Below are 15,736 nucleotides of genomic sequence, written 5' to 3'. Positions count from 1 at the left end.
CCAGTTACAGTATATTAATAAGCAGCAAAAGTGATTTTGAATATGTAGCATCTTTAGCATCCTTAAGTGGTATTCAACCTTGCTGTCAATCAAAAGCTGCTTTTGCATCATTATCTTCAAAAGCTGAATTGGGAGATGAGATTTTTTTATTATTATTATTACTTTGCAGCACCCTGAGTAATAGGCCCATGTTATTTCATCTATATGGAATACAGAACATTTTAAGCGGTAGTTAACATTTCCTATACTTTTTCTTATTATGGTACAATTTTAGAATGTATTCTGTTCACTTTGCAAGAAGGAATGCAGTTTATTAGCTTTATGGAAGATTCTGATTTGTTCTCAGAATCTCAGTAGTAGCATTTTAGTGCATTTGTTCCAATCTTGATCCATTTTTCCCATCTCTAAACAAATGTTTCTCTGAATTCTTTTATTCGGAAGAGTAGTTGAAAAAGTTGACACAGTCTCTCTAAAGTTAACAAAGTCAATAAACCACTTAATAGTTACTGTTAGTACTTTACTATACAAATTGTTATGCAAGTGCTAATACAATTGCTACAGTCAAATTAAGTCTTTATCATTTATGGTAATTGTAATTTACAAATCTAAAATTCCATGCTTATTGTCAGTTTCTATTCCACTGGGTCGCTAACTACTGCTGTAGTTGAGTAAGAAAAGGGACTGAGGAGAGTAGCAATGGTATAGTGTCGATTACCAGCATCGTTAGCTGTGAACACCACCTGGAGAAAGAAGAAACAGATACAAGACAAGTGAGAAGTCTGAAACAATGGTCTCTATTTACAAGCTTGGATGGAACCATTTTGATCATTTAATCTGACCTCCACAAAACTTTGAAAATATCTCTTCTTGCAGTGATGGAACAACTGTGACTGCCTGTCATGCACTTTTTCTAGTTGTTGAACGTACTCTGTTAAAAGCATATATGCCATTTAAATTTTATTATTTATTATCTTATCAAACACACTTATTATCTACACTGAACTTTCCATTATTGGTTCTTTATTGGACTAAGCAAAATATGATGCCTACTGAGGCTCATTTTTAGGAAAGGAAGTTCTTTCACACTGGATTAAATTCATTTCCAGTGTGGAATATAGACTTAAAAATTCTCTTGATGTATAATCAATTTGCCTGCCTATTCTAAATCTCTTATTCTTTACTTGACTCTTAGTTCAGTGAATAACATAGAGGGCAAGACCGTCCAGCGTTAATGTTGATTACTGTCTAGAATAAGAATGTCATCTCTCATTTACTTCAGGGAGGCAGAAACAAAATTTAACCCAGGTGCTTGCTGCCTTATTTCTAAAATGAAGAATGGCTGTTTGAGCAGCAGTTGCAAGCTACTCAAATATTGCTGCTCACTGCACCTGTCACAGTCCAGCAAATAACCAAAATAGGACTACTGCTGCTCTGTAAGATGCTGTAGAAGGACTGATGGTATAAATGGGAAGGGAACAGCTCAAGGAGTACAAAACTCCAGATCTGTTTCCAGTTAATATCAGGTTTGGACTGCTCTCATCTAACCAATTTATCTGTCCCATGCAGATGAAGGATCCAAGCATTCAGAAAAATTTCACACATCCATTATCTTTAAAAATTAAATTGTAAATTTTGTTTTGTGGCTATACAAATGCTGAATCCAAAAATGTAGGAACATCCTCTTCCAAGGAGACCTGGGAGTAGTCCGTCTGTTCAAGTGTCTTGAAATAACCTTTCCAAAACTTAAGTAGAGGCAGAAGAATGGAAAATCTTTTCATAAATAATGCATCTAAGAGCTCACTTAGGAGTTATTGAGGAAGCTGCTAACTAGAGTCTTTCAGGAGCATGTAGTTACAGAGCTTTGAGGCTGTGGATTGAGAAGTGTTAAAATCTTCTAAGTTGAAAAGTAGGTTGAACATATGCAATTATTAATTGATGCTTAGACCTATAGTTATTCTTTGCAAGTGAAAATACATAAGAAGATGAATACTCACATCAGCGTATTGATGGAATGGATTCAGGCCCAGTCCTTTCCAGTAAGAGGCTGTATCAAACTCAATCTTGTATATCCCTGTTACAAATTGCTCTTTAGTTGTGAGCTCATTTAACTCTCCGTTTTCATTCGTTTGTCTGAGTGATGGCAGAAGAAAGCATTTTCATATTTTGTTTAAAAGCCTGAGAAAACTGTACTACTTAATAATTGAACTTGAATGATGATGTGTAGCTTAAGTAATATGATGAATACCTCTATTGATCTGGAATGGCTTATGTCTATCTGCATTATGGATGCCTCACAGGGCTTGCTTTGGCATTTACTACTTCCATGATCACCACTGCAGATGGCTGCCTGCCACGTTACTACTCTACAAGATTTTAAGGTAAGCCAAAAGCTCCTGGCAGAGTCTTGGAGTTAACGAAATAAACCACCTCACCTATATATATAAATATATATTTTTTTTTTCCTGGTCATTGTTTGACCATTGTTAGATAATTCTAGTCTTCACCTTAGCTATTCTTTTAAGGACACATTGAGAACACTGTTATTTCTTGCAGCCCATATTTCTGCTATATCAAAGAGTCACTTACGTACAGTTTTTTGTGCAAGTTCAACAGGTGCATCTGAGGCTGGGAGGCTACTACTGAAATTCTTATAGTATATAAACTTTAGTCTTTGTGTATTCACAAGAATAGATTATTAACAGAGTCATAGATAGGTCTTGGGTAGGACTATGCAAATATCTCAGAGAGATGAGTGTGGAACTGGAATGTTGACTGAGTAGAGAGATACATAAAAAATTTTATTTTTGATACCTATTAACTTTTTTTGCAATTTCCTTTCATATTATAATTCTTAAATAAGTAAAAGTCACTTTTGAGTTTTGATATTAGTATTTACTCAAATTGAAGGCAATTTCAAAAGTCATCTTTATTTAAAATTATACAATGATTTTTTTTTTAAGACAGGATAATATTTAGACATCTAAGATTTATTAGTGATGGTTGTGTGTGTGTGTGTGTTCGTTTTAGACATAATAGCTTCTTTGTCAAAGAAAAAGCTTTATTCCAAAATTTTTTTGTTTTAGCTAGTTCCTTTTTCTTGAGGCAAAAGTGGCCGCCATTTGTGATGCATATTATGTTCAGCACAATTCCATGTTTTCTTTTTAAAGCTATAGTCTTGTAACAAATGAAAAACTATTTTGAAAGAAAAGTATCCAATAACTAGGATTCTCAAGCTGAGTCTTTAGTGTCAAACAAATAGAAAGACAAATAGAGTCTGACTCTTCTGGTAATAATGCAGTGGTTCATCAGTGGATACTAAAAAGTAGTACAATGCTTTGTACTTAAATTGAAGAGAAAGAATGATTCAATTAAAGGATAGTTTAAAATATTTTCTTGAGATTGCAATGACTATAAAGAAACATTATAAAGAAAATTTGTTATTTTTTCTACTGTATTATAATCAAAAGACAATGGCAAGTAAAGTGTAATTAATTCAATAGCAGATTATTTTGTCTTACAGTACAAAATGTGAAAGTATTTTTTTCAATTCTTTGACTTCCCATTGCCTTTATCTCTGCTTATTCATTATGTTTGTATAACTTACTTTGAATTTAATAGTTCCCAAGTTCCATCTGCAGCCGCTTTATATAACTTAATTGGAACATTTGGAGCTGGACTTCCTCGAACTGAATCCAGAATTTTAACATTAAGAGGATGCTTGGAATCAGTAGAGCCCTTCAGGTAGGAAGAAGGAGAAATTTTATATTGTAAGTTAACGAAGTGATGATAATGAAGCAATAGGGAATCTTGTTTAGATCATCAGAATATACTTTTCCTCCACTGCATCACTGAACACTGAAAAATGTAGTTTGAATGTTGCTGAAGGCAGTGCAAACAGGGAGGAAAATGACAGGATCTTGGGGAGGAGCATAGTCTCATGTGCTGTGGAAGCATTTGCATCTTTTCTTTTCCCCCTGGGATGATTCATCTACACATCCTCTCCAGGATAAAGTTGTAACTAAATTGTGACTAGAAAAATTAAATCTTAGGTAGTAAGAACGTTGAAAAATCTGGCAGGTCTTCCTCCTTGTTTTAAATTGACAGTTACAGCATAGCTTTCAATTTGAGAGCCTTTGAGGTTGTTATGTTGACATAGACTTATCTTAATTGTGCTATAAACTTGATAAGCATCACACACATACACATCTCCTAACACCATTTTGATCAGGCTCATCAGCCCTTGGCAACTATGCTGGGATATGAGATGAAAATGTAGAAAAAACATACTTCAAATATGGGATTTACTGTAGTTTCACTCCCAACATGCTCATCACAAATAGTGGTTAGCAAGTTGAAGCAGGACTTTGACCTTCTGTTATTTAATTCTTTAGATGAAAAATGGGGAAATAGAGCTTTATGGAAAGTGTTAATCAGGGATGGTCTCAAAATAATGAAGATTGACCTCCATTTAATCATTGCAAAATGAATCATCATGCAAATGGTTAAAAGCTTAGAATCCACTCCTACATCCCCTCTCAAGGCCTGTGATGTACTGAATGTTCTCTGTGCTGGGAAATGTGTTCTGCAACAGATGAACGTATCTATGTGTAATTGTATAGCCTGTATGCCATGACTCCTTATGCTCTCTTTCTGGAATGCACAGCCTCTGTTCTAAAGTTTCTTTTGAAGATATTTGCAATGAGGTCTCTATTGCCACCACTTATTTTCCTGCTTTTTTCAACCTAAGAGCTCAAAGGAGGTTGTATAGTTCCTCACAAAGATTGATCAGTACTCCTTTTTCCATACATCAGAACTTGAGAGGGGGAGGAGCTAGGAGGATAGAGGGGTGAGTCTGTTCTAGGAGAATTTCAGGCTGAAGAGGCTGCATGTCCGTCTCTCTTTTCTGAAATAAATGAGCCTTCTGTAAGTGTAGGGGAGAGTAATGGGATCCTAGCTTTGGCTCCATTTTTTGCTTGTGTCAGTGAGTGCTGAGATTCCTCCTTACTTGCATGAGGCGGAGCAATAAGAAAGGACTAGAAAACAAAAGGAATTACTCTAGCCTGAATCTCTTCAGCTAGTGTAGCTAAAACCAATGTGAAAAGAACTGCTGAGTAGCCACAAAGAATAGTAGACTGTATGACCCTACCAGAACTGTCTTGAAATCCCTCATAACAGGGGTTTGTTCATTGCATTATAAGGATTGCAGTTGCCTTTCAACATGGCTGAGGCTTTTGTGTTGTGAATGTGATATTTTTCCACCTCTTTGTCTTGCACCCTTTTTCATGTGCTTGCTGAGTCTATATAAGTGCCTACTATCTAACCAGAAAGCTGTCTCATTAATGGCTAGAGAAAGAAGAGATGAAAAAAAGAAAAAAAAAGCAGCAGGAGAGAACTGCAGTCAATACACACTGCAAAATCAAAATAAGTGCAGTAAAATGGAATGATCATTTACACTAAATATAGTAATAAAAGAAAAAGAGAGAGATAGGACTACATCAGTATGAAGGACTTCAATCCTAAAATACTTACCAGTGGTGCAGCTTCTGAGAAAAATGCCAGGCCAGCTAAGAAAACAAAAAACATAGAATGAACAGGCATTTTGCCTATCGATGGCAAGCCTCAGTGTCAGCAAGTAGAAACTGATGGGATGAGTGATTTTATATCAAGGCCTTTAAGCTGAGGCTGCTTACCAAAAAGCCCATATGACTTTCAGCGTGCTAATTCTTACTGTTTACTTAGTAAACTATGAGAAAATAAGTAACCTGTACAAACATGAACCTTGTCTGTGGAAATGTCTGCTTGTTAAAGTGAATAGGTTAGCATAGGATGAATGCTGCAACTCAACTTCAGAGATCTGCTTTCTATTCTATTTAATTTTGCTTTCTTTTGTTGAAGAATTATGCTTTGTAGGACTCATAGTTTTGAAAAATATAAATTTCTTCTCAAATCAGAAAATTTCTGTTACAGTGAGGATTTCTCTGGCTGCAGTGTGCTTATCTATCAAGAGATTTTTCTCTGTGATGTCTGTGAAGGCTTCTCTCTCTCTCTCTCTCTCTCTCTCTCTCTCTCTCTCTCTCTCTCTCTCTCTCTCTCTGTCATAAAAGGTAAGTCTAAAATGAGTCTGAGCTATTTAGTTGTGTTAGTCCTCCCTGGAGGAGAAGTTACCTTTGGCTTCCCCCATGGCATTTAGATGTCTACTTATCCATTTCTGGAACACTTTTTAACAATATTTTAAGTCCTGTCACTTTAGTTATGCCTTAGGTTCACTACAACTTCAAGATTTTACCTGTGCTACTGTAAGTCAGTGCCCACCAGAAGTATCTACTTCATTTTAGGGAAATGTCACTTTTCAAAATGAGACTTTCTTTCTGATCTTTGGTTAGACATACATACGTATACTATTATTAGGTTCATCCTACCTCAGGTAGTTATCAGCTACCTGCAGAATAAAGATTTTAACCTGATTTGAGCTGAATCTTGGTTGTACATTTTTTTTAATTACTACACCATAATCGTAAGAACATATTTATGTCCTATTTAAGGGGCAGGACCAGGCCACAGTGAAGAAAATCTACTGTTTCCAAGTTTCGAGATTAGAAGGAAGCCGTGAGAGCTGCATGCTTTGAGACAGTTTCAAAATAGCATCCATCTGCATTGTTTACAAGAATTGTGTAACAGGTAGAGTCCAGAAATCAGGGAGAAGAGTAATCAAATAAAGAATTGTTAAGGGCAAACTTTTGTAACATATGAATTCAGTTGGTATGTAGTCATCATAGCAGCCTCTCAGTGTAAAGAGAGAAACTCCAAGGTCAGTGGCAAGCAAGTATTGACTGTTTCTGAAAGGCATCATCTCATTAACAGTCTCTATAGTTTCTGTAACCCTGTTAAACAGCAATTTTTCTACCTCAGGATATTTTAAATGCAGCACTACATCAGTCTATGGAAGTCACTACCAAAGCCTTCAAACTCTGATCAGTTTATCAACAAAAATTATTTGGATCATAGTCACTCTGTAGCTTACCGTTTTTCTGCTTTTGAAAATATGAAGAGAATATTAAGATGATGCTCCCATTCTAGATTTTTTTTATAAAGACTAGAAATTTGATTTCATAAACATTTAATTGGACTGTACCTGAATACAGTAGCCAACTGGGTTAAAGATCAATATTGTTAAAAAAATGATGCTAACTGACATACTTCAGAACTCCCTAGAATCCATGAGCAGCATGGAGCCCCTGTTTGGAGCTGGCAAAGTGCTGAGATTTGTCTGAAGTTTTAAGCAAAGATGCACAGATTTCAGCTCTTTGGAGATGTGTATTTTAATAATCCTTTTGAATAGTTTAGTCTGCTGCTAGATATTCAGAATTCTTCCTGTGACCTATTTGGTAGTGAGACTGTCTTTTGTGTGTAAACTATGAATAGCACTTTCTTATTTTGAGCCGATGTGTTTGGTGACATATTTAAGGTAGCACAACTCTTTTATTTTGAGCCAATGCATTACGTTAGATTTTTAAGATAGTGGAAGAAGTCAGCACAACCAAATTGGATGTTAATTTGCTCCCATAGGCCTTGCATGGCTTCCGCACTGAATACACACCATGACCCTTTTGAACATAATCAAACTTCACTAATAGAATCAAAACTGTTTTAAAGAAGAAACATTTTATTGACTTGTCTGAATTTCTGCCAGGTTACAAAATGATAAAAACTAATGTTGCAAAAAGATAAGCTATTATCAATAGGAAAAATTTCCTCCTAAAAGCTTGTATTTGTGTAATAACAGTACAAGTTTATTCCTGGGGATCACTGACAACAGCAGTGGTTGAGTATGAGAAAGGACTGAGGAGAGCGGCAATGGTGTAATGGCGGTGACCGGAATCATTAGCAGTAAACACCACCTGGAAAAGAGAAAACTTGTAGTCACAATGAACAACATATATTCAACTACCTTAACAATTATATTTAGGAAGCATTCTGCACATTTCCTCTGTAGAAAACTGCTAGTTTTGTTCTGTCTGTTCAGTTCAGTTTTACCTTTGTGAAGTAGGTGGTCCTAAGAAGAGATGGTTCCCCTAAGAAGGTAATTATATCAAAACTAAAGATATACTGAAGCATTCAGAGGTGACTCAAAGCCTATTGACATCAATGGAACTCCCACTGATTACATTAAATTTTAAAGTACCAGTTTGTAAGGCTTGCTGAAGATGAGGAATCTGAGGGATTTGGACTCAAATCTGTAAAGAAGGCTTGGCTGTGGTGAGGCTAGGAGGTACCTGGCTCCCGCATCAGGCATGCATATCTCTACTTTGTAATGTGGAGTGGGAGGTAACTCAAGCAACCAATAAGAAAGGCAGGTGAAATCTCATCTATTGAACTTAAATTCAGACTCTGTGTGAGGCCTGCAAGCAAGGCTAGAGCTCAAAGCGGCTCTTTGAACTTCAGTGCCTGTCTTTTTGTTTTTAACACAGCGGGTGATGGAGCACTTCTTAATGCAAGAACCTAGTGACTGGACTTGCTAGAACAGGGAAAGACCCAGGCTATCCTTGTCCTGAGGGGATTCAAATCTGCAACTCTCTGAATCAGGAGCTTGGGACACACAGTTCCCAGAAAAGTACCTTCATCTTGACTGAGCTCCTACTTTCTTCAGCTCTCTTTAGACTAATGCTTGAATTATTTTCTGCACCGTGACATGCTTTCTACAAGAGGACTAGAGAGTTCCCTCCCACATCCCAGTGTTGCTAAAGTCCTAACTGGGGGAGGTGAGAGTTGTAGGCTTGATTTACTTTGTACATAGACAGTCAATGAACTTTGACTGACTACTTTCTGGGCCTGGGCACTGACCTCTAAGTTATTGTGTCAAAGACATCAACAGCCTAACTGGAATAATCTCAAGAAGGCTCTTTTAAGTACTTTTGCAGGTGAAACCCTTAAGCCCCATCATCTTTCAGATGTCCAAATGGTTAGGGGATATTTTTAAGAATTATTTATTAGACATAAATCTCCTGAGTTGTACTTCAGACTTATTTTTGGGTTTGGGACACAGGCATTTATTAGTCTTTAAAGAGCTTCACAAGCTTGCAATTTATAATGTTTTGCAACATATTCTCTGATGTTTCCAGACCACTGAATAGAGTATTTGGGGAAATTTAAATTTAATGGCATAGTAAGCCAATAGAAGGTAAACAAATTTTTGGAAGTACTATGTAAAGATCGCAGAATGGAACACACAATAAATCACTGTTGGGCTGAAGGCAAAGAAAGAGATAAGATGCAAATATATTGAATGCCTCCTTAAGAAATCTGAATATCACTGAAACCATTAGCCTATTTTTCTTTTTCCACTTTGGTTATTTCTTTATACTTTCATATATTTTTTTTTCTGTTGTGTATTTCAGTCCTGATCATTGTTAAAAATGCACGTAGAAAAGACTTTTGCCCTCTTCTAGTTATAAATATAGATATTAGAATTATCTAATCATTTCAGGTGAGAGAAAAGAGGGAAATTCTCCTGATTTAAATTGTTCTTTTCCTATAAGATGAGGGTTTCCAAATGTCTGCATTCCTTCAACAAAGATAAAAGTAGACTTTCCTCCCCCTCCTCCCCTTTAAGACTATATGCTGTTCAGTACCTCTTTTTGGATAAAAGTCCCTACTGGTATAAATGTGCACAGGGCTACTTTGAAAGAGCTGAATCAGTTCATGTTTGCACAGAAGCTTTAGCTTAGTTGATTATAAACTGTATTTACACAATCTGATGCGGTAGTGAACTGTGGCAGTGAATTTCCCTGATTAATATTGGTACTTCAATATTAAAGGACTGTATTTGTTCTTTCCAGCTAATGCCACTACACATTATAGAGGTCATCAGGTACGTTTGCAAATACTCACATCAGCATATTCATGGAATGGAGAAAGGCCAAGTCCCTTCCAGTAAGAGCTGGTGTCAAACTCAACTCTGTATATTCCTTCTACAAACTGTTCTTCTGTTGTGAGCTCATGGATCTCCCCATATTCTGTGGTTTTTCTGTAATGATAAAATAGCTCTATAAATATTTTGTACTCTTATTTGGATGCGTAACAGAAACAAGAATGTTAAATAGCACAGATGCTGTACAGCCAAATTTTACATTGAATTGTCTACAATTCTATATTGAATTCTACATCTAATCATCCAAAATAATACACTTCTGTGCAGTGTATGGCTCCATACTGCAGAGAATGTCTCTGCTACCAACTCATCCATATACATCACAAATCAATGCTGACTGTCTTCTTTTGGTCATTGCTGTTGCTATGGCAGGGATTATAGCTAAGGCCCCTGTTTTAATTTTGTGCTTACCTTATACCAAGTGCTCTCTGAAGCCAAATGTTTAGGGGCTTGGGAAAAGGATGATCACAATGAAAGGCAAGATGCCAAATACCAAATTATAAATAAAGAGAAAATGTAAATATTAAAGGGAAATGATTTTATTCACTAAATAGTAGTCTTGAAGTTTTATACTTAAACTAAAGGTTTTGTATCTGAACATATGCATTTGTATATGACCCTGAATGATAACATCTTGGAACAGTGATTTAGCATCACAAGATTTTATTAATTTGAATTAAAATGCCTTGTTCAAAGAGCAGCCTTTCATAATGAGGTGCCATGTGAATGAGCAATAGGAATTGCCAGCTTAGAGAATTTATGGGCTCTGCTTGTAACAAAATACTACGAGTGAATGAAATTTAGAAGCAAGAAGAAAATAAAGCTGGAATCACAGCTTATTTGTTTAAAAAATGAGCAAGCTTTGTATGAAAACTGTTTAAATATTTTCATATTTATCTCTTAAAGCCATTTCTTCTGTTTTTCCTACCTAGTTATTGTACTTCTGAATTTTCTAATCAATTTTATATCTATTTTTATATTTTTACCTTTGGAAGTTTTTATGGAACATTTCCACCCTTTACAACTGTGTAATATAGTTGAAGGAAGAATGAAGAAAACTTTAGCTTGAAGAATTAATAGAACTTACAAGTCTAATGGCAAGGAGTAGAAGAGTGTGAGAAGGAAGAGATAGATGGAGGAGAGAACGAAGCAAAGTACTGCTTGTCAGAGAAAGAATCAACTGGGCTATTGTGGCTTTTATTTTCTTTTCCAGCCTCCTCCTCCTTCATTGTATTTGTCTGCCTTTGTTTAACAGTTATGAAAGATAGAAATTATGAAATAGCAGGATTTAAAATCCTACGATAGTTCTCACATTTTCTTACATCTGAGCTGTGACCCTTTGAAGTCTAACAAATGTCTCACTGATCTTGCATAAGTAAAATCAATGTTATCCAGAGTAGACAGAACCCACAGGGAATATAGTACCTGTTTGAAAGGTGGCTCATGGGCAGTTTGTGATATGTACACATTTGTTTTATTTTGTTTTAAATAGCACTTCTTGTCTTAACCTTTATTACCTTAAAAAAAAAAGACTGGAGAATTGAATGGTGAGTGCTCGCATATCTTTGAAATTGTGAAATAGAATTGTTCAGATTCTACAGAAATATGTAGAGAAAAGGTTAATTCATATACAACTCTTTATAGGTTGGATAGTTTAGACACAAACTAATTAAAAGGAAAAATGGCTTCTGACCCAAAATCTTTGTTCAGATAAGCAAAAGAATTTCAATTTGAAAAAAGCTTGGATCCAACTTGAACGGCACTTTCTACAATTGGCCATCCCAGTGTTGCAGATGTTAACAACCCCAAACAGTCAGACAACTGGAAAAACAGCTTTTGTCCACTCCTTATAGTTAAAGGCACTTTCTTAATTTTAGTTATTAAGTGATATCCATCCAATGTTAGTGGCCTTACAGGCACATCCTTCAGAATTACTGCTGTGTTGACAGCCATCAGTATGAAATGATTCAGAGTCCTGACAAAAAAAAAAAAAAAAAAAAAAAAAAAACACACACACAAGAGGATTCCCTATATTAGACCCTAGCAGATAATGCTATGAGTGGTTCCTTCGGAGCATCCCTTTTGCATTTCTGTCTGAGTAGAGGAATAAATTCAATATGGTTGTTCTTCCTTAATAGATTGTGGACTGCCAGCATCTGCTATAAGATGGACATGCTTCCAAATTAAGAGATGAATTTAAAAGACTGTGGTTTTCCAGCAAAGAATGTGTAGAGCTCTACCTAAGATACCACTGCTGCAGCCTAGATCTCAGTCTGCTATCCCTTATCCTGATTCTTTTGCACTGTCTGGACTATACCTGTATATTGTGACCAGGTTAATTCTATCTAATATATGTAATGATATTGTGGTCTACTGAGAAGCTCATTGTGTTGCGCTGAACTATACCTTCTGATATAAGCAGACTGCTGAGGAAATATCTCTACAACATCAATTATTGCCTGCATTTTTTTTTTGTTTTGTTTTTTTTTTTAAGAGGCAGTGGAGGAACCATTCAAAATCTGCTGTAGTATTCTTATTCATCTTTCTTTTCTTCTTTTCTTCTTCTTCTTTTTTTTTTTTTTTCCCACGATTCCAAACATAGGTCATGTGAGAACTATGTTTTGTGAACTTTATGGAGAGATCTACATTTCCAAAAACAAGGGAGAAGTGAGAAGATCAAAGGTAGTCATGGGAAGAATTCATATAGAACCCAAATCATATGCTTCCTAGGTCTAAAGCTCCCCTCAGTGTCTCTGCTGGAGTTAGCTTTTATGGCATATTTTTGGCTAAACTAATTTTGAATAAGCCTCTTAAGAAAGTCAGTTGTTGCTATTCTAGCTTTCTCCCTGCCTTTTAAATATTATTATTCCAAATTTAACAGTTGCTAGCTGCTTTTGCTTAACTCCCTAAAATGGGTTAGCAAAGTAAAAACAAAACAAAACAAAACAATATAAAATAACAGATCTATAAATACTAGTACACAACAGGACATTTTTCTGTATGCATCTACTAGCTCCCTTTCATGTAACTTCAAAATATCATTAAGCAAAGGATATAAATCCTGACAGGAGTAGTTACAGCTCATTTTCCTTGATCACATTCATATTTTCAATTAGTTTATCATGAAAAATCTCTGGTTTTCTCAAAAGATGAAAATTGCAACTATATGCGAAAACTCAGTTCAAACAGGTGTCATCTACTAAAGTCAATAGCATCTCTAAAAGCAGCCTGAATTAAGGTGCAAGTCAAGGAAAAGATCAAAACCTTCACCTACAATAGGATTAGCGTTTCATGTTCTTTCCTTGCTTTCCCTCAGCAAAATGATTCTTGTTTGCCTATGGCTATTATCTTCTCAATTCATTATGAAGAGGGGGAGGCATTAGTTTCTCCTCAAACCTCCCAAGCTCTTCTGTTCCTTTAGAATGGAATAAGGCTTTTAGTTCTTAATTTTATAAAAAACAAATAAACAAGCAACTCCCCACCAGATGGAGACAAAGGTAGTCTCCAAAGGTACTGTCCTCGTAGTCATCTCTGTTTCTTTCTTCAGCTTTTATGTAAATCGTGCAGTTGAATTCTCGGATGGCTCATATCCTTACTCGCACTTGTCGCTCTATGCTTGATTATTTTGATGTTACTACAGATTTCTCTTGAATTATTTAAAAATTAGACTCAATGAAATGTTACAATGAAACTTAAATGCCTGAATATCTTGTGTATTAGTACTCTCCCTCTCCCTCTGTTCTCCATACTGTTCCCCAAACTGAAGATAATAGTATTTGCTTATCCCTCCATGATGTTTTGAGAATGTGTCATAAATATTAAGCTGTCATAAAAAAAAAAAAAGAAAGTCTACAGATAAGATGGCAAGCAAATACTGAGGCATGTTTATATGTTGTGTTATACTGAAATTCTTTTAAACATTCTGGTTAAGATGTATCTTCCAGCTAGTGTTTTTGTGGCACTAGAGAAGAAGGTTGATGCACTGTTATTTGCATGTGTAGAGATAAAGCTTACAGAGAGGATTTTGTATGTTATTGCTGCAAATAAGCTCTATATCCATTGCATATCAAGATAATAGCTTAGTCTGGATTACATATGAAAGTCTGCTAAATAGGCTTTTTCATTTTGTTTTGTTTTTGTAGAAAGGAAGATAGTACTGAAGCTAGGAGAAAAATATTTACATATTTAGCCTCTTCCCTTATAAAGGTAAGATGAGAATTTCGAAGTGATATTGTAGTTAACTTGTATTTCAATTCTAGGCATATTCCACTTTCTGATTTTAGACCAGAATTTGTGTGCTTTTAACAGTGATGGTGGCATGTGTGCCAGAAAACACATTGTTTTTCTCATCACAGCCCAATTCCCCTTGTTTCTCTTTTGTTTGCCCAAGGCACCTGGAAAACGTGTCCGTAACACCACATAACTTACCCAGCAGCAAAATCCTGCCAGCTTCCATCTGCAGCTTTTTTAAACACTTTAACAGCTACGTTGGCTGCAGGACTTCCTCTGACTGCATCCAGCACTTTCACCATCAGAGGGCATTTGGAATCAACAGAACCATGGGAGACCTTGGGAAAAGCAGGAGATAATGTATAGGAAGGAGCTGTTCACCAGCCCCTGCAAAAATCTTTCCCAGAGAATATGAATTCTTATTGCACAATTAATATTGACCTGAAAGCAAGTTATTTGTCAAACGATGTTGAAAGCTAGTTCTAGTCTAGTTTTATCAAAAGATCGATTCCTTACAGCAGAGTAACTTCAACCTCTTCTAGATCTTGTTATGTAACACACACACACAGAGGCGCACACACACACACATCATTACATATATATGAACAATATTGATGTAACGATATTTTCATCACTATATGCACAATTCCCATCACTTTTCTGTAAGGAATGACTGCATGATAAATATTTAAAGTATACGTGGTTCTGGCGAAATATTACAAGGTATACACCGTTGTCTTGTAATCTCTTAAATAAATAGTAAATCATTATAAGTACAGGCAGAGAACCTTAACTTAGGCAACTGACAAAAAATACCTAAGCTATCTATAGGGCTGAAAGAATATTTATTTCCTAAACCTTGTTATATTATAATGAATTCTTACTCATGCTCCAAAAATATCTTTTATTTCTTTAGAGATAACAAAGGATATTTGGTGAAGAAAGTAAAGCTACCACTATATTGAAGGTATGGGATGTGAGTCACAAAATTGCAGAAATAGAAAGAAATAAAGGTCATATCACCTAGATCCCACATCCTCTCATAATGTCCTGAAATAGATGACTAAATGGCAAAAGAAAAGTTTTAAGAATTTTGAAAAAGCTCCTTGAAAAAATTCATAGTGAAATAACATTCCAAAAACCTCTAATGGCTACAGAATTTCGGAGCGGGGAGAGGATGCTCATCATGTAGAAAATTTAGATTGATGTTGTTGTAACTGTTGAGTTTGAATAAAAAAGACTCACCAGTGGTGCAGCTTCAGAGAGAAATACCAGTCCAACTAAGAAAACAAAGAATGTGGAATGAAAGGCCATTCTGCTTGCTGTTAGTGAGTCTTGGTGCCAGTAGCTATGAGCTGACGAGATTTGGGATTTTATACCCAATCCTACAACAAAACAGGCTGCTTATTGGGTGCCCATATGACTCCAAATCTGCTGATTCTGATTATTTGCTTAGTAAACAGTCCAATCCTAGAGTCTGTCCATGCATAGCACTGTCATTGCAGTCAATGGAAGTTTTGCATGTGGAACTACTGCAGGATCAGTAGAGCAAAGAGAGTAGGTAATGGACACAAACAT

General features: G+C 35.8%; 2 protein-coding genes across 2 annotated transcripts; both read right to left on the bottom strand.

Moving 5' to 3' along the window:
• Window positions 1-632: 632 nt before the first annotated feature.
• Window positions 633-5,598, bottom strand: LOC134136350 (transthyretin-like). Its single transcript, XM_062568156.1, has 4 exons — window positions 5,530-5,598; window positions 3,605-3,735; window positions 1,995-2,130; window positions 633-740 (listed from the first exon to the last, which is right to left on the bottom strand). Exons 1-4 carry the CDS (start codon window positions 5,596-5,598, stop codon window positions 633-635), a joined length of 444 nt encoding a protein of 147 aa, XP_062424140.1.
• A 2,192-nt stretch (window positions 5,599-7,790) lies between these two features.
• LOC134136349 (transthyretin) lies at window positions 7,791-15,472 on the bottom strand. Its single transcript, XM_062568155.1, has 4 exons — window positions 15,404-15,472; window positions 14,357-14,496; window positions 9,889-10,024; window positions 7,791-7,898 (listed from the first exon to the last, which is right to left on the bottom strand). Exons 1-4 carry the CDS (start codon window positions 15,470-15,472, stop codon window positions 7,791-7,793), a joined length of 453 nt encoding a protein of 150 aa, XP_062424139.1.
• Window positions 15,473-15,736: the final 264 nt, after the last annotated feature.

Source organism: Rhea pennata, chromosome 2, assembly GCF_028389875.1.
Source record: "Rhea pennata isolate bPtePen1 chromosome 2, bPtePen1.pri, whole genome shotgun sequence".
Classification (NCBI taxonomy): domain Eukaryota; kingdom Metazoa; phylum Chordata; class Aves; order Rheiformes; family Rheidae; genus Rhea; species Rhea pennata.
This window is presented reverse-complemented; position numbering and strand designations above follow the sequence as displayed.